Genomic DNA, 14,359 nt, shown 5'->3' on the forward strand with positions numbered 1-14,359 from the left:
GCTGGCTTCACGGCCGATTGGAGCCAGCGCGGCGCGGAATCCGTGAATTGCCCGCGGCCACGAGGGTGCAGGTGATGGGGATGGGTCGATGGAGGGAGCTGGGGTGTGGGGACAGCGGAGGAGTGTGGCCTGGGCCTGGCTGGGGTCTGCGAGGAGGGCGCCGCCTTCGAATCCCCAGACCGCCAACTCAAACTGTTCGAACCAGAGAGAAACTGAGACCATCGCTGGGCCTCAGTTTTCCCCAAACTGGACACGGGAGGAGGAGGAGAGTGGGCACCTGGGTCTAACAGCCCCTCTCAGCCTCTGAGGCCCAGGACCTTCTCTCCCCTGCAGCTCCCGTACTGACTGGCGCAGCCCTGCCCCATGGACGTGAGTCTGCCGCGGCCCCTTCTGCTCCCTATCCTCACCCTGGTTTTGCCTGCCTTCCCGCCCAGACCGGGGAGGGGGCTTTTTACCCAGCACAGATCCTTCCAGCTCAGGACAAAAGCTGTGAGAAAGAGAGTGCCAAGGAGGGACTTCCCATGGCAGGGCACATGTCTGGTATTCCTGGCAAGATAAAGAGGAGTTTACCAAGTAATCAAGGAGAAAAGGCATTTCAGGCAGAGGGAAAGCATAGGGGCTGGGTGTGAGAGAGAGGATGGGTCATTTGGGGGAACTGCTAGGACTTTAGTGAGGCAGGAGTGGAGAGGCGGGAGGGAGAGGTAGGCAGGGCAAGATTGGGGACTTTGTCACTAAGAAAGTTTTCACTGAGTTATTCTGAGCGGAGCCATCGATGAACTGTAATGAAGGGAGGGCTGGGGCTACACAAGGACAGCTGGGGTGGAATGGGGCAAAAGTGCAGGTTGGAAGATAGTTGGGCCAGTAATGTGGGATGCCAAAGTAGTGGTAGTGGGATCAGAGACAAGAGGTCTGTTTGGAGAGACATTCTGAAAGGAAGAGCAGTTAGTCTAAGAAGATTCTAGAATGATCAACACGTACTTGGCCAGGCACGGTGGCTCACACCTGTAATCCTAGCACTCTGGGAGGCTGAGGTGGGCAGATTGTTTGAGCTCAGGAATTCGAAACCAACCTGAGCAAGAGCGAGACCCCATCTCTACTATAAATAGAAAGAAATTAATTGGCCAACTAATATATATAGAAAAAATTAGCCTGGCATGGTGGTGCATGCCTGTAGTCCCAGCTACTGGGGAGGCTGAGGCAGAAGGATCGCTTGAGCCCAGGAGTTTGAGGTTGCTGTGAGCCAGGCTGACACCACAGCACTCACTCTAGCCTGGGCAACAAAGTAAGACTCTGTCTCAAAAAACAAAATACAAGTACTTGATGGTGCTGAAATGGGGATGATAGGAAAAAAGGCAGGTCTGGGGTAATAAGATAGTTGAGTCAGGGAATAGTCCTATTGACTCCCCATTGTCTGGGGTTTTTTCCTCCCCCAGCCATCTCTGTGTCCCTCCTGGTATTCCTGTGTTCCTGCAGCCCCTCCACTCCTTGTCATCCCTTCCTCCTGTGCTTGTCCAGGCCTCCTCTAGCCCATGGAATCCAACCCCGGCTCTCGTCAGCAGCCCTCACCTGCTGCTCCCCATCCCTGCCATCGTCTTCATCGCTGTGGGCATCTATTTGTTGCTGCTGGCCCTAGTGCTGCTGGCTAGGCACTGCCTGCGGGTGAGGGGCCTGGTGGGGATGAAGGGTGGGCTCTGGGGAAGAGGAACCCAGTTAACCTGACCCTTCATCTGCAGGCTCTTACCTTGAGGCTCCTTTGCCATTTAGTCCCCGCATCTATCCATTTTGTGGAACCAAGAGGTCCCTCCTCTCCTGTCCCCAGCCGAACCTTTTCCTGTCCCTTTGAGAAAGCCAAATCTTGGCTGTCATTATCTGCTGCCTGGCCCAGATCCTGAGTAAGCCCTGTCATCGCCTAGGTCCAGGGCTGCTGCACAGACTGCAGCTCCCCCTGTAGGAAACAAGGTGCCTTCCGGCCTCAAGACTGTTGCTGGACCTGTGCAGAAGCCTGTGACTTCCCTCTGCCTAGCCCAGCCCGCTGCCTGGATGCTTGCTGCCCCCAGCCCACCGAAGCTGTGAGTTCTATTCCTACCTTCTGCCCCACTGAGCCCTGATCTAGGTAGGATCTGTGCATTCTTTTTTTGATGTTCAACATTTATTATTGAGCACCTACTCTAAGCCAGGTAGGATTCAGGATACTGAATTATGTGGAAACCAGCAAAAACAACATATCAGATAAAAGCTGGTGATGAAAGCTACTTGAAGAAAAGAAAATAGGGTGCCAGCCTGAGAAAGGTGATGTGAATAACACATATGGCACATACTCAGCACTTCTGAAAATGGTAGCTAAAAGCAAAAACAGTTCACAGAGTTCCTACTGCTCATTGAGTGAATACTATGTTCCAGATACAGTGCCACTTTATTCTGACATTATTTTTCTCAACAAACCTGAGAACTGGCTATTTTTTTTCTTCCTTACCATCCTACAGACCTGGGTATTTTTAAAAACCTATATATTTTTTTCTGATTACAAAAGTATTATTTACAAAGTACGCATACAGAAACACACAGAAAGGGTGCAGTGGCGTGTGCTTGTAGTTCCCGCTACTCAGGAGGCTGGGTCAGGAGGATCACTTGAGCCCAAGACTTCGAATTCAGCCTGGGTGACATAGTGAGTCCCTGTCTCAAAAAAAAAAAAAAAAAAAAAAGGGTGATCCGAAGGTAGTGAGTTATCTCACTTGATTGTTCACAGTCAGTTACAGATTGAACTCCTTGTTCTACTACTTCTCCCCCCCCACTTGACTAGTCTTTAAAAAAAATAGATCAAATCAGTTTATGAATCAGTTCTCTAACCCAAAGTTGCTACGTTTTGTCTATATCCCTCATGTACCACTATACAAGTACTATCATTGCTGTATTTTAATATTATTTGGCAAAGACGGAATTATACCATGTTGACTATTTCATCACAACTGCTACTTGCCTTTTTAACTTGACATCAAATGTTGGCCACTTGTCCATGTCCATGTAGATAGGTAAATATTAGTATCCTCCTTTTGCAGGGGAGTAAACTGCTTAGGGAAGTTTGGTCACTACTCCAGTGTTACATAGGAGAGCCTCACATAGCAAATTGCTCCATAGTGTTAGTTGAAACAGAATCCTCAGGGGAGAAGCCTGGCTCACAGAAGACAGGCCATTTTTGCATTTGTGGGTTTAAAGATGTTAGATGTAATCGACCACCTTCTTATGCAATGATTATTTTGGGCTCAGAGATTTAGACAGCAAAATTCCTGCCCTTGGCGTGTTGACCTTCCCTAGGAGGGAAGGCAAGGATAAAAGACCAAGCCCAGCAAATTCATAAAACTGGGCTGACTGTGATTGATACAAATCCCTGGAAGATGTTTTCAATTTTGAAATAAATTGTGGGGCAAGGAGCTCTCTTCTTTCTGTTTTCCCAGGGGTAGCCAGGGGAGGGGTCCCAGGGTTGGGGCCGAGGGAGAAAGGGGAAAATGGAGGGTTCTAAAAACTCCCATCTTATAGGAGGTGTTCAATTACAAAGTGCTTTTTGGCCCCCTATCCTGGGGATACAGCCCCCTGTCCCCTCTGTCCACTCAAAGTGAACAGTCAAGGACCCATCTTCTCTTCCTTGGGAGAGAGGTGTACTACAGAGGGACAGGGTTCTCCCACCTACCCCTCCAGGGTTGCAGGAACTCCTAAATCTGGAGACTTGGGGCCTGATCCTATCCAGTTTCTACTGGAGCCAGGAAGGGATTTAGAATGGCGGAGGGTGGGGCAGGCTCATTCTGTCCTTGAGCTGTCTTTCCACAAAGTACATTTAAGTCTCTCTGTTCTTCAGTTTCCTTGTGACAACAATAAGAGCCACGAAGGTTACAAAGCTCGTGCCCATTTTACAATTGTAGACACTGAGGCTTAAACAAGCTTGAGTGACCTGCCTGAGGTTATATGGCTGAATCAGCCAGAACACAAACCCAGGTTTCTTCTCTTTTCTGAGGAAGAAACCTTGCCTTCCCTGCTTCTTTCACAGGCATGTTGCAAGGATCTAATTCATTCATTCATTCGTTCACTCACCAAAGATTTACGGAGTCACTGTTAAGGCACTATACTGGGTCCTGGAGGCTCAGTAGAAACCAGATAGACAAGGTCCCAGGCCTTAGGGGGCTTCCATTCTGGTGATGGACAGAAAGAAAGAAATAGGCTGTTTTTATTATTTATTATTATTTATTTATTTATTTATTTATTTATTTTTTGAGGCAGAGTCTCACTCTGTTGCCCAGGCTAGAGTGAGTGCTGTGGCATCAGCCTAGCTCACAGCAAACTCAAACTCCTGGGCTCAAGCAATCCTCCTGCCTCAACCTCCCGAGTAGCTGGGACTGCAGGTATGCGCCACTATGCCCAGCAAATTTTTTCTATATATGTTAGTTGGCCAATTAACTTTTTTCTATTTATAGTAGAGACAGTGTCTCGCTCTTGCTCAGGCTGGTTTCGAACTCCTGACCTCGAGCAATCCTCCCGCCTCGGCCTCCCAGAGTGCTAGGATTACAGGCGTGAGCCACCACACCTGGCCTAGAAATAGGCTGTTATAATAGAGAACTGATGTGATATGGTACAGTGGTTGACTGTCAGCCCTGTGTGTGATCAAGAAGCAAGTATGGATGTAAAAGGAAAGCCAGGCACCAGGCCCCACACGCAGTAGGTCTGGGATGGGACTGAGTTTGTGAAATTTTTAACAAGTTCTCACATGATTCTGATACACACTGGTAGGGGGAAATTAAGTGATGATGAAAGAACAGCTCACTGCGTATCAGGCACTGTGCTTAGTTCTTTCCACTGATTCCCCGCAATGACCCTGTCAAGTAGGTATTATATGTGCTTCAGAGATGAGGAATCTGAGGCTCAAAACATGAATTAGCCAAGCTGATATTCAAACTTGGGCCTTACTGACTCAAGGGACTGAGCTCTCACCAGCAAAGGGCTGGCCCTCACAAAGTCAGGGGGAAAAAATCAAAGTACAAACTCTCCCGAGAGCCTAAAGAAACACAAGGGTTAACAGTCTTGTGGAGTCCTTGTTTAATGTACTTAAACAGCAGATTCCTTCCAGAAGCCACATGGCTGCTTGTAAGAGTCGAGAAATCCATTAGCCAGTTATTAATGACTAGATCTAAACCCTTCCAGTGCACAGAGCCAAGAAATGCTTTTAATACCCTCTTCTCTGAGGTAAGGGCAGCAGAGCCTCTCTCAGCCACCAGTTCTGTGCACAGAATGACAGTGTGGTCCTCCAAAAACCCACAGAGTCAATTTCATCCCCAAACCTGGACTCCCTAGAGATGCCCCAAACCACACCCTCATCAAACAGAAGAAAAACCACCTCTCTCCCCCCTCTACCTTAGGGGAGGCTTCAAGCCTCCCCCTAAGAGGCAGTTCTGTGGGCAGTGGCATAGCCCAATATGGACCCCCTTCCTGCAGATGGCAGGTGCCCTCCCCTCACTGGAGCCCCTAGTGATATCTGATCTCACCAGTCATCTGACACAGCACCCCGAAACCTCAGCTGTTGGAAAGGTCATTCCCCTATTCCTGGCTTGGCCTGATTTCTGATTGAGCTGTACAACTGTGACTGTCACTACCTTGGCCTCTGGCCTCAGGGAGCCAATCTTGTGTCACACAGCCATCCTGAGTGTGTCCGACTCCAGCCACTTGGCCTGACTCTAGTCCATGCCTGAGGCAGCTGCAGGTCATCCCTGTGCCAAGTTAGGGGAGCAGTGAGTTCCCAGGAAGGGGGCGGGTTCTCTCTTCCTGTCTCTAAGGACATGCTGTCCCTGTTCTCCAAAAGACAGACTTTCTGCTTCTCCCAGGAGCCAAGAAGCCCCCTCCTTTCTTCTTTGCCTAAAGAGGGGGAAATGATATGCTTAGATTCATCCATTCATTCAACATTTATCTATATCTCAGAGACCTGCTGAGCATGAATCCCAATGCTGTCTCAGTGGAGAACGTGAGATGAACAGTCCCTGTTCTTGCAGACCCAGAAAGAAGCTGATGTTCCTGGCCCTGGGAGGCAGAGGGCTTGAGGGATAGCACAGGGCTGGAAGCAAGCAGAGCCTGGTTCATCCTAGCTCCATTCCCTAGGGCAGATTCCTTTGGGCAAATCACTCCCCCTCTGCACCTCCATTTCCTCTTTTGAACAGAGGCCCACTACTCAGAGTTCTGACAATTAAAAGAGATATAACTCTTTTTAAAACATTAAAATTTTAAAAAGTATGGAAATTGCCATTTTCAAAGAAAATGACAAAGATTAATCATTCATAAATACAGTCTGTGCCTTGCACAGGTAGGTACTCAAAAATTATGAATGAGATCGTGTAGTTTGGTCTCATGCCAAGGAAGAAGTCCATAAAAATTAAAAGTTATTTTCATGATGGACAGAAAAATGTGTGTGCTTTCTCTGTCTACTGACTCTCAATTGCATGAGGCCGTGAGGATGTACCAGAGCCATCTTCGAAATGGACATAGGGAAGCCCAGATTCTAGCATGAGACCCAGGGCCAGTTGCTCTCTGGTCCTCAAGTCTCCTCACTTATAAAATGGGAAGGAGAGAACCCCTGCATAATTGCTTCCAGCTCTTGAACTTCGTTGTTCAGAACATTGCCTCATTACTGATTTTTCAACTGCACAGAGAATTGCTTTGTTCCCTCTGTTCCACTGGGCAAATGGGACTTCCCAGGCCTCTCTGTTCCCTTCTCCCCATAGAGGGAAAAAGATTCTGGCTCCGGTCCCACCTCCCTCACCTCTCTTTCTTCTCCCTCAGGGTTGGGCACCTCGCTGCCCTCGCTGCTGCCCACTCTGCGACTGTGCCTGCGCCTGCCAACTTCCCGACTGCCAGAGCCTCAACTGTCTCTGCTTTGAGATCAAGCTCCGATGAGGATCCAGGGTCCCTGTCCTCTGGGGAGCGGCCAGCCCCCAGGACCCACATACCCTCATTCCTAAGGGGCCTCAGGACACTTTTCTCCAGGCTACTGGAACCACACAAATGGCCTGCCCAGCTCACAGGCCTGGGAACTGGAACTGGCAGTGGGGGGCCTGGCCCCTCGCTGGGCTGCACTCTTGGCCAGCTGGGCTGCAGCTCCTTTGGAGGGCCAGAAGAGAGGGGGCTGGTGTTCCAGCAGGTGTCCTGCCCCCTCTCCTCTCTCCAAGTAAACTCTCCTCTCTCTAAGGGGAGGGGAGGCACTGCTCACCAGACAGCATTATCCCAGGAGCTTGGACCTTAAATATCAGGATATATAAGGGGCCCCAGCCACATCCCTGTCCACAGACTCTTGGTTATTTTAAGAGGTGAGTACAGTGCCTGTATCTGCCCTCCCTCTGAAACAAATGGGCTCCAGATGGTGCAACAGCCATCATCAAGGCCCAGAGTCAGGGGAGGAGGGGCACCAGAGGAGGAGCCAGTGGGAAGGAGGTAGGGAGGGCCACACTATCTGAGTCCCCTTACCCCTTTCCCTCCCACAGATCCCTGGCCAAGATTTATTTGTATTGACAACCAAGGGCCTCAGCCTGGATTTCCAAGGAAGAAATTTCCTTTGAAGTACTGGTGAGTGGGCAGGGGGGCCCTCATTTCCCCCCAGTAGGGCAGACCTAAGGCTTCCTCCCCCTTCCCCCATGCCGGTCCCTATGCTGGCATGAATGTCAGGGGCTTCAGGTTTCCCTAAATATAGGTCCCCGCTAGGGGATCTGTGGCGGGGAAAGGGCAAGGGTCACTGGAGAAGGTCGGGGACACTGGTTGGGGGGAGGGCAGGAGCTGCCTTATAACCCAGCCCGGGGCACGCCTGGCTCACTCGCTGCTGACCAGGCTCTGCCGGCTCCTCCAGTCTTGCTGCAGGTGGGCCACTTAGCAGGACCGAGCTGGGATGGGGAGGTGGGGGAAAAGTGAATGGACGAAGGGGTCGGGATGAAGCATGGGTGGGGTGGGGGTCCGGAAAGTATCTAGGAGGTGGGTCAAGTCCGGGAAGGATTTTTATTTTGGGGAAGTCAGGTCCAAGAAAGACATTTCTCAGAGATTCCACCCCATCCCCCCCCATCCCAGAGACTTGGCTTGGGCAGAGCCGTGGCAGGTCAATTTCCGCGTAGTTTGGTTGTCGGTGGTGGCCGGGTACAATTCGCCCGGCAGTCGCGGCCTCGGGCGGAAGCGCGTGCGCATGCGCAGGCCAAGGTGTCCTTCGCGGCCCCAGAGCCCAGCTGCCAGGACTCAACTCCGAGGCTGGGAGGCCTCGCCTCCGCGCCCCGCCAGCCCCCGCAGCCCAGGTGCTCCCTGTGCGTCCACTCGCCGCCCTTTCCTCCGCCTCTCTTACGCCTGGGCTAGTGACAGGGAGTGCGCATCCTGCGCAGCCCAGCCAGCGGGTGAGGCAGGCAGACACACCCGACTTCTCGATTAGGTTACAATGTGACGCGCGCCGCAGCCGCACAGGTCGGAAGCTGGGGCGGCGCCGGGCCGCTCCGGCTGGGCCTGGGAGGGGAAGCCAAGCCTTCATCTTTTCTGACTGTTCCACCGGCTTTCCTTCCCCCTCACCCCCAATCCCTATCTCCTCCTGTGCCAACATTCTGGCTGAGTCACGACGCCCCAGAGCGCGCCAGGCGGGGGAAAAAGCGAGAAAGGGGGGGGGAGCGCTGGCGATCCGCGGGATGTGGCCCGAGTCACGTCCGAGGGGAGGCGGGAGAGATCATGTTCTCGCCGCCCCGCCCTCTCCCAAGCGCCACCTCTGGCTTTGCCTCCCGGAGGCGGCCTCTTGCGCAGCTCCTCGCCTGCCATTGGTCGTCCCCCGCTCCCCGCAAAGGAAAAAACCCGGCGGAGCTTGGAGCGGTGCCTTTAAAAGGCCGGGCACCACCTCCCTCCTGCCCGCCCCCTGTGCCGCCCCCTCCGGAGCTGAATAGGCTGTGTTCCTCTTGGAACGCGCCGCAGAACGGGGTGCTGGTGACGAACGCCGCGTTCGCCCTCTTGGTCCGCTCGCCAGCCCGCCGCCCTCCGCCGCGGCACCCCGCACACCCGCTCTCTCCTGTGCCAGGTGAGCGCCCCTTTTCACAAGCGATGGTTAGGGACCCCGGAGAAGGATCTTGGGGGCAGTGGCGGGTCGGGCGTCGTCGCGGAGCCCCACCCCCACCCCATCCGAGCTTCTCCCCACTACCACCCCCAGCACACAAGCTCCCCGCCTTGGCGCCCCGGCCCTCGGTAGTGCGAGCTCCCTGGGTTTGCTGTGCAATGCAACGGCTCCCAGCGCTGAGTCATGGCGGTGGAGGAAGCAGGACGAGTTGGAGGGCCGTTCCCCCTCCCTTTTCCTCGCAGGGACTCCTGATGCAGAGGATTAGGGCCTCTCGGCATCGGCAGGGACCCCGAGAGGCAGCGAGGGGTGGGGGCCTGCTCATATACTTAGGGTTCTTGCAAGCGGGAGGTGGGACCTCGCTGGGCGGACGGGGTGCCCCTGGCTTGGAGGGGAATCCCCTTGGCAGCACGTGATGACCCATTAACACTTTCCTTATCTTTCCTTATCGGGTGACCTTGATTCTGAGCCTGGAACAGCTGCAGCCCAGTGAACGACAGGAGCAATTTTCAGGGGAAGGGGTGGGGCGCTTGCCTCTCCTCCACGTTCTTTCTCCGAATGACCAGGGACTACGGCAACCTTAACCACTTCCCTCTATCTCCGGCTAAGGGCTTGCTCTACTGCCCTTTCCTGAGCTTCTGATTGCCTTCCTGCCTTTTTCCTAGCACCCTTTTCCTAACACCTTCCCTTCACCTTGCCGGGAGAAGCTTGACCTTGTGATGTCCTTGAAGTACTGGACCCTGGGCCAGCCCTAGGATCTTGGGTGGATTGGAAGGAACACCCTGATGGCAGTCAGAAGATCTGGGTTCTAATCTCAGATCTGGCCCCTGGGTTGCTGTGTGGCTTGAAGCACAGAACTTTCCCTTTTCTGGGCCCTTTTAAATGAAGGTATTGGGCCTTCTATCTTATTCAAGACCTTTAACTTCTAAAATACTCTGGTTCGGTTTTGTTTCTAGGCAAGGTGACCCCATGGCAGGGCGCAAGCCAGAAGGGTCCAGCTTCACCATGACTTGCCTGTCCATGGCTATGGCCTTTTCCTGTCCCCCAGTTGCCAGTGGGCAACTCGACCCTCAGCTGGGCAACACCCAGCAACAGACAGAGTTAGGAAAGGTACAGGAGGCAGGCCTAGCATAGGGAAGTCGGGTGTACAGAGCTGGGGACAAGTGCCCCAGGGCCTGCTGGGTGTGGGGCAGGAAAGATAGGGAACATTTATCCTGATCTCCAGGTGTGAGGGGCCCTGCCCCTTGAGCAACCATGAGAAGACCCAGTTTACAAGTCCTCCCCCATCTGTCTCTTCTACCCAGGAACCTGCTATCACCAGCACCATGCCCTACCCATATCCAGCACTGACCCCGGAGCAGAAGAAGGAGCTGTCGGACATCGCTCACCGCATTGTGGCTCCGGGAAAGGGCATCCTGGCTGCAGATGAGTCCACTGGTATGGGCAGGAGACAGAGTGGGAGGAGTGCCCAGGGTTGGGAGTAGCAAGCTGGTCCCCTTATTCCCTGATGCTCCCCTTCAGGGAGTATTGCCAAGCGGCTGCAGTCCATCGGCACTGAGAACACAGAGGAGAACCGGCGCTTCTACCGCCAGCTGCTGCTGACAGCCGATGACCGCGTGAATCCCTGCATCGGGGGTGTCATCCTCTTCCATGAGACACTCTACCAGAAGGCGGATGATGGGCGTCCCTTCCCCCAAGTTATCAAATCCAAGGGTGGGGTTGTGGGCATTAAGGTGAGGGGGCAGGGCCTCAGAATTGAGATCTGAGGTGGATCTGGGGGGGAAGAAACCCAGAGTAATGAATGAGGCAGGGGGTGAATATAGGACTGGAAGCCTAAAGACTTGGATGGAGTCTGCCCTAGACGTATGGTACCTACTTGGCATTTTTAATGCTCACAATTCTAAGAGCAGCATATTTCACTTTACAGATGAAAAGCCAGCAGCTCAGGGAGAAGTGTTCTGCATACAGTTAGTAAGTGGCAGAGTGCAGGTCTCCTGACAGCCAGCATTCCTGACAGTTAACATTCGTGGTGTCAAATAATACCCAGTGTATCCTGCCTCATAGGATTGGATGCTGTAACTAAACGAAAATACCTGCAAACCCTGAGATGCTGCTTGAGTGATTAAGTAGAGGGAAGCATGGGGCTAAAAAGGAGGAAAGGGCACTAGAAGTCATTTCTCCTGTCTCATATTTTTGCCCCCCCCAACAGGTAGACAAGGGTGTGGTGCCCTTGGCAGGAACAAATGGCGAGACTACCACCCAAGGTGAGACCGTTTGGCTCTCTCCCCTACCAACCCAAGGCAACTCACCTCTTGGGTGCCAGGGGTGAGTGGGAGCCACATTCTCCCCCTCCCCCACCATGCTCTGACTCCTCTGTCTTGTCTTAGGGCTGGATGGGCTATCTGAGCGCTGTGCCCAGTACAAGAAGGATGGAGCCGACTTTGCCAAATGGCGCTGTGTGCTGAAGATTGGGGAACACACCCCCTCAGCCCTTGCCATCATGGAAAATGCCAACGTTCTGGCCCGTTATGCCAGTATCTGCCAGCAGGTGGGGCCTGCAAGTCCCCAGTAGGCCACCTCCCGCCTCATTTGGTTCCAGTGTTGCTAGTTTGCCATCCACCTGCCAGGATGCCTAACTTCCTCAAAGCAACTGTTCATGATACTCACCAAGCATCAGCCTTGGCCCATGGAGGACACTTGAGGGCTCTGTGAGGCAAAAGGGCAGAATAGGGACTGTGAGGGTGGATCTGAGGAGATGCCTGTCTCCTGTCATCCACTGAGGGCTTTGACGCCATGAGTCCGTATCATCATCAAGATAAGATCTCAGCATGTAGGTGGGACTCCATGTTAGGAGGCCTTACAGCTACCCTGTCCCTCACCCCACAGAATGGCATTGTGCCCATCGTGGAGCCTGAGATCCTCCCTGATGGGGACCATGACTTGAAGCGCTGTCAGTATGTAACCGAGAAGGTAAGTGTTTGCCTATCTGGCCAGTGTGGTGGGCTTGCAGCTGGGGCTGGGGGCCCTGAGGCTAACCCCTGCCCTCTACTCCACCTCTCTTTAACTCTGCCCTGTTCCAGGTGCTGGCTGCTGTCTACAAGGCTCTGAGTGACCATCACATCTACCTGGAAGGCACCTTGCTGAAGCCCAATATGGTAACCCCAGGCCATGCCTGCACCCAGAAGTTTTCTCATGAGGAAATTGCCATGGCAACTGTCACCGCACTGCGCCGCACAGTGCCCCCAGCTGTTACTGGTGAGGCCCACACCCTCATCTTGGCCTTTGGGAGGTAGATAGACTGTACCCACAACCATTATGCCATTTGTTCTGATTTTCAGGGCAGCTTCTAGGGGCTCCTGGCAGACCCTGGGTCTCTGACTATAACCTCCTCCCATCTGCCCTTGTTCTACAGGGATCACCTTCCTGTCTGGAGGCCAGAGTGAGGAGGAGGCATCCATCAATCTCAACGCCATCAACAAGTGCCCCCTGCTGAAGCCATGGGCCCTGACCTTCTCCTATGGCCGCGCCCTGCAGGCCTCTGCCCTGAAGGCCTGGGGTGGAAAGAAGGAGAACCTGAAGGCTGCCCAAGAGGAGTATGTGAAGCGAGCCCTGGTAAGGATGGGGCAGGAGGTGGGCAGGGTGCCTGGGCAGACAGGACTCTGAGAAAAGAACTCACTCTGGCTCCTCTCCCCTCTTAGGCCAACAGCCTCGCCTGTCAAGGAAAGTACACTCCCAGTGGTCAGGCCGGGGCTGCAGCCAGCGAGTCCCTCTTCGTCTCTAACCACGCCTACTAAGCTGAGGTGTTCTAAGGCTGCCCCCCTCAACACTCTAGGCCCTGCCCCCTCCCACACTTGGAGAGGGGGCCTCATCCAGGGCTCCAGGTTGTCTTGCCCATCGCTCTTACCTGCCATGTGACACTGGTGTGTGGTGTTGTCTGTGTATGCTAATGCCATCACTCTTTCCAGCCCACTGCCAATAAACAACTATTTAAGGGGGAGTCTTTTGTCTGTGTCTTGTGGTGTCTAGGGCAAGGGAGGGCCTGGGGAGGTGGTAGAGCCCAAAAGGAGAGTCCTTGTTTTGTGTTCTTCCTTTCTGGGCAGGAAAGGGGTAAGATTGAAAGGACCTCTTTCTGTTTGATATTTGCCCATGGCTTTGAGAAAGGCAGAGAGCTTGTGAAGTTTTCTTCTAGCCATTACAGGCTTCACTCTTACTAGCAGCATCTGATAGGGCTCAAGTTTGAGGCGGCTACAGCATCAGTCTCACGTGTAAACCCAGAACTCAAGGATGTAGAAGGCTCCTGTGACAATACAGCCACTGATAAAACCTAACCTTTCTTGAGTGCCATGAGCCAGGCAATGTAATAGATGTTCTATATGAACAGGTGGTATTATTCACAATTTATGCTTACGGCTCGTTTGCCCAAGACTGCACTGTTTCTTGATGGAAATGGGATTGTCAATGCATAACTCCTTAATTTATGCTATTGAGTTTCCTGATTCCCCATCTTAATAGGAGATGGAATTAAAAATGGCTTCTTAGTCTCCTTTGGGCTGTGGAAGTCCATGAAAAATTTGAATCCTTCCCAACACCCTCTTCAACAATGCAGGTACACAAAGTTCAACTGCAGAGCTTAGGCTCCAGGTTAAGATTAGCCTCTAGCTGCTGCATTCCATGAAGCCAGAATGGGGGCTCCACACTTATGGGGCCCCTATGCCATGCCTTGAACCCTTCCGTAATAACCCAGGCTAGGTATATGTGGCAGTAACTACACAAGGTCTTAGTTGCTATACATCCTAGCCATATCTAGGAAACTAGTTAGTCCTGCCATTTTCTAAATTAACTGCAACCTTTCTGCAGCCTTCCCTAGTATGGGTCCTTTCTCCTCTCTGAGCTCTTCTCTCAAAATAATGTTGACCTTTCTGATCTCACTGAACCAACAATCCTTGCAGTGATCCACCTAGAACTGACTGACCTCGGGCCTTCTAGGAGTTTAAAAACTTGGTCCTTTCCTTCTCTGTACATTGGCACCTGTTGCTTACATCCAAAACCAAACCCATCCCTACCCCTCCAAACTTTGGCTTCACTTCTCTGTCTAGCCTCACTCAACTCTCTGGGAAACAAAATCTGAAGTGAAGCAAATAAAAATTAAAGTGTCAATAAAATATGGCGAAGGACATTCCAAAAGGGAACATCATGTGCAAAAGGTCAGAGACTGGAGAGTTGTTTACAGATCAATATCTCCCTCTCCTACAGCAAGAGACTTGG

At 52.6% G+C, this 14,359-nt stretch overlaps 2 protein-coding genes across 5 annotated transcripts; both read left to right on the plus strand.

The window, feature by feature from the left end:
* LOC142862451 (uncharacterized) lies at nucleotides 1-7,276 on the plus strand. Its single transcript, XM_075995443.1, has 5 exons — nucleotides 1-71; nucleotides 334-369; nucleotides 1,516-1,659; nucleotides 1,914-2,069; nucleotides 6,814-7,276. Exons 2-5 carry the CDS (start codon nucleotides 364-366, stop codon nucleotides 6,925-6,927), a joined length of 420 nt encoding a protein of 139 aa, XP_075851558.1. The 5' UTR covers nucleotides 1-71; nucleotides 334-363; the 3' UTR covers nucleotides 6,928-7,276.
* Nucleotides 7,277-7,377: 101 nt separating this feature from the next.
* ALDOA (aldolase, fructose-bisphosphate A) lies at nucleotides 7,378-13,091 on the plus strand. Of its 4 annotated transcripts, none has more exons than XM_012764312.3 (9): nucleotides 7,378-7,593; nucleotides 10,399-10,531; nucleotides 10,616-10,827; nucleotides 11,304-11,358; nucleotides 11,482-11,642; nucleotides 11,981-12,064; nucleotides 12,175-12,349; nucleotides 12,507-12,706; nucleotides 12,793-13,091. In XM_012764312.3, the coding sequence occupies exons 2-9, from the start codon at nucleotides 10,420-10,422 to the stop codon at nucleotides 12,886-12,888; spliced, it is 1,095 nt and encodes a 364-aa protein (XP_012619766.1). In that variant the 5' UTR covers nucleotides 7,378-7,593; nucleotides 10,399-10,419; the 3' UTR covers nucleotides 12,889-13,091. The 4 variants fall into 4 exon arrangements, with proteins under 4 accessions (XP_012619766.1, XP_012619764.1, XP_012619765.1 ...); XM_012764310.1 differs by having other exon boundaries at nucleotides 7,585-7,881; XM_012764311.3 differs by lacking the exon at nucleotides 7,378-7,593 and adding an exon at nucleotides 8,893-9,061.
* Nucleotides 13,092-14,359: the final 1,268 nt, after the last annotated feature.

The sequence above is a fragment of the Microcebus murinus genome, chromosome 19 (assembly GCF_040939455.1).
Source record: "Microcebus murinus isolate Inina chromosome 19, M.murinus_Inina_mat1.0, whole genome shotgun sequence".
Taxonomy (NCBI): domain Eukaryota; kingdom Metazoa; phylum Chordata; class Mammalia; order Primates; family Cheirogaleidae; genus Microcebus; species Microcebus murinus.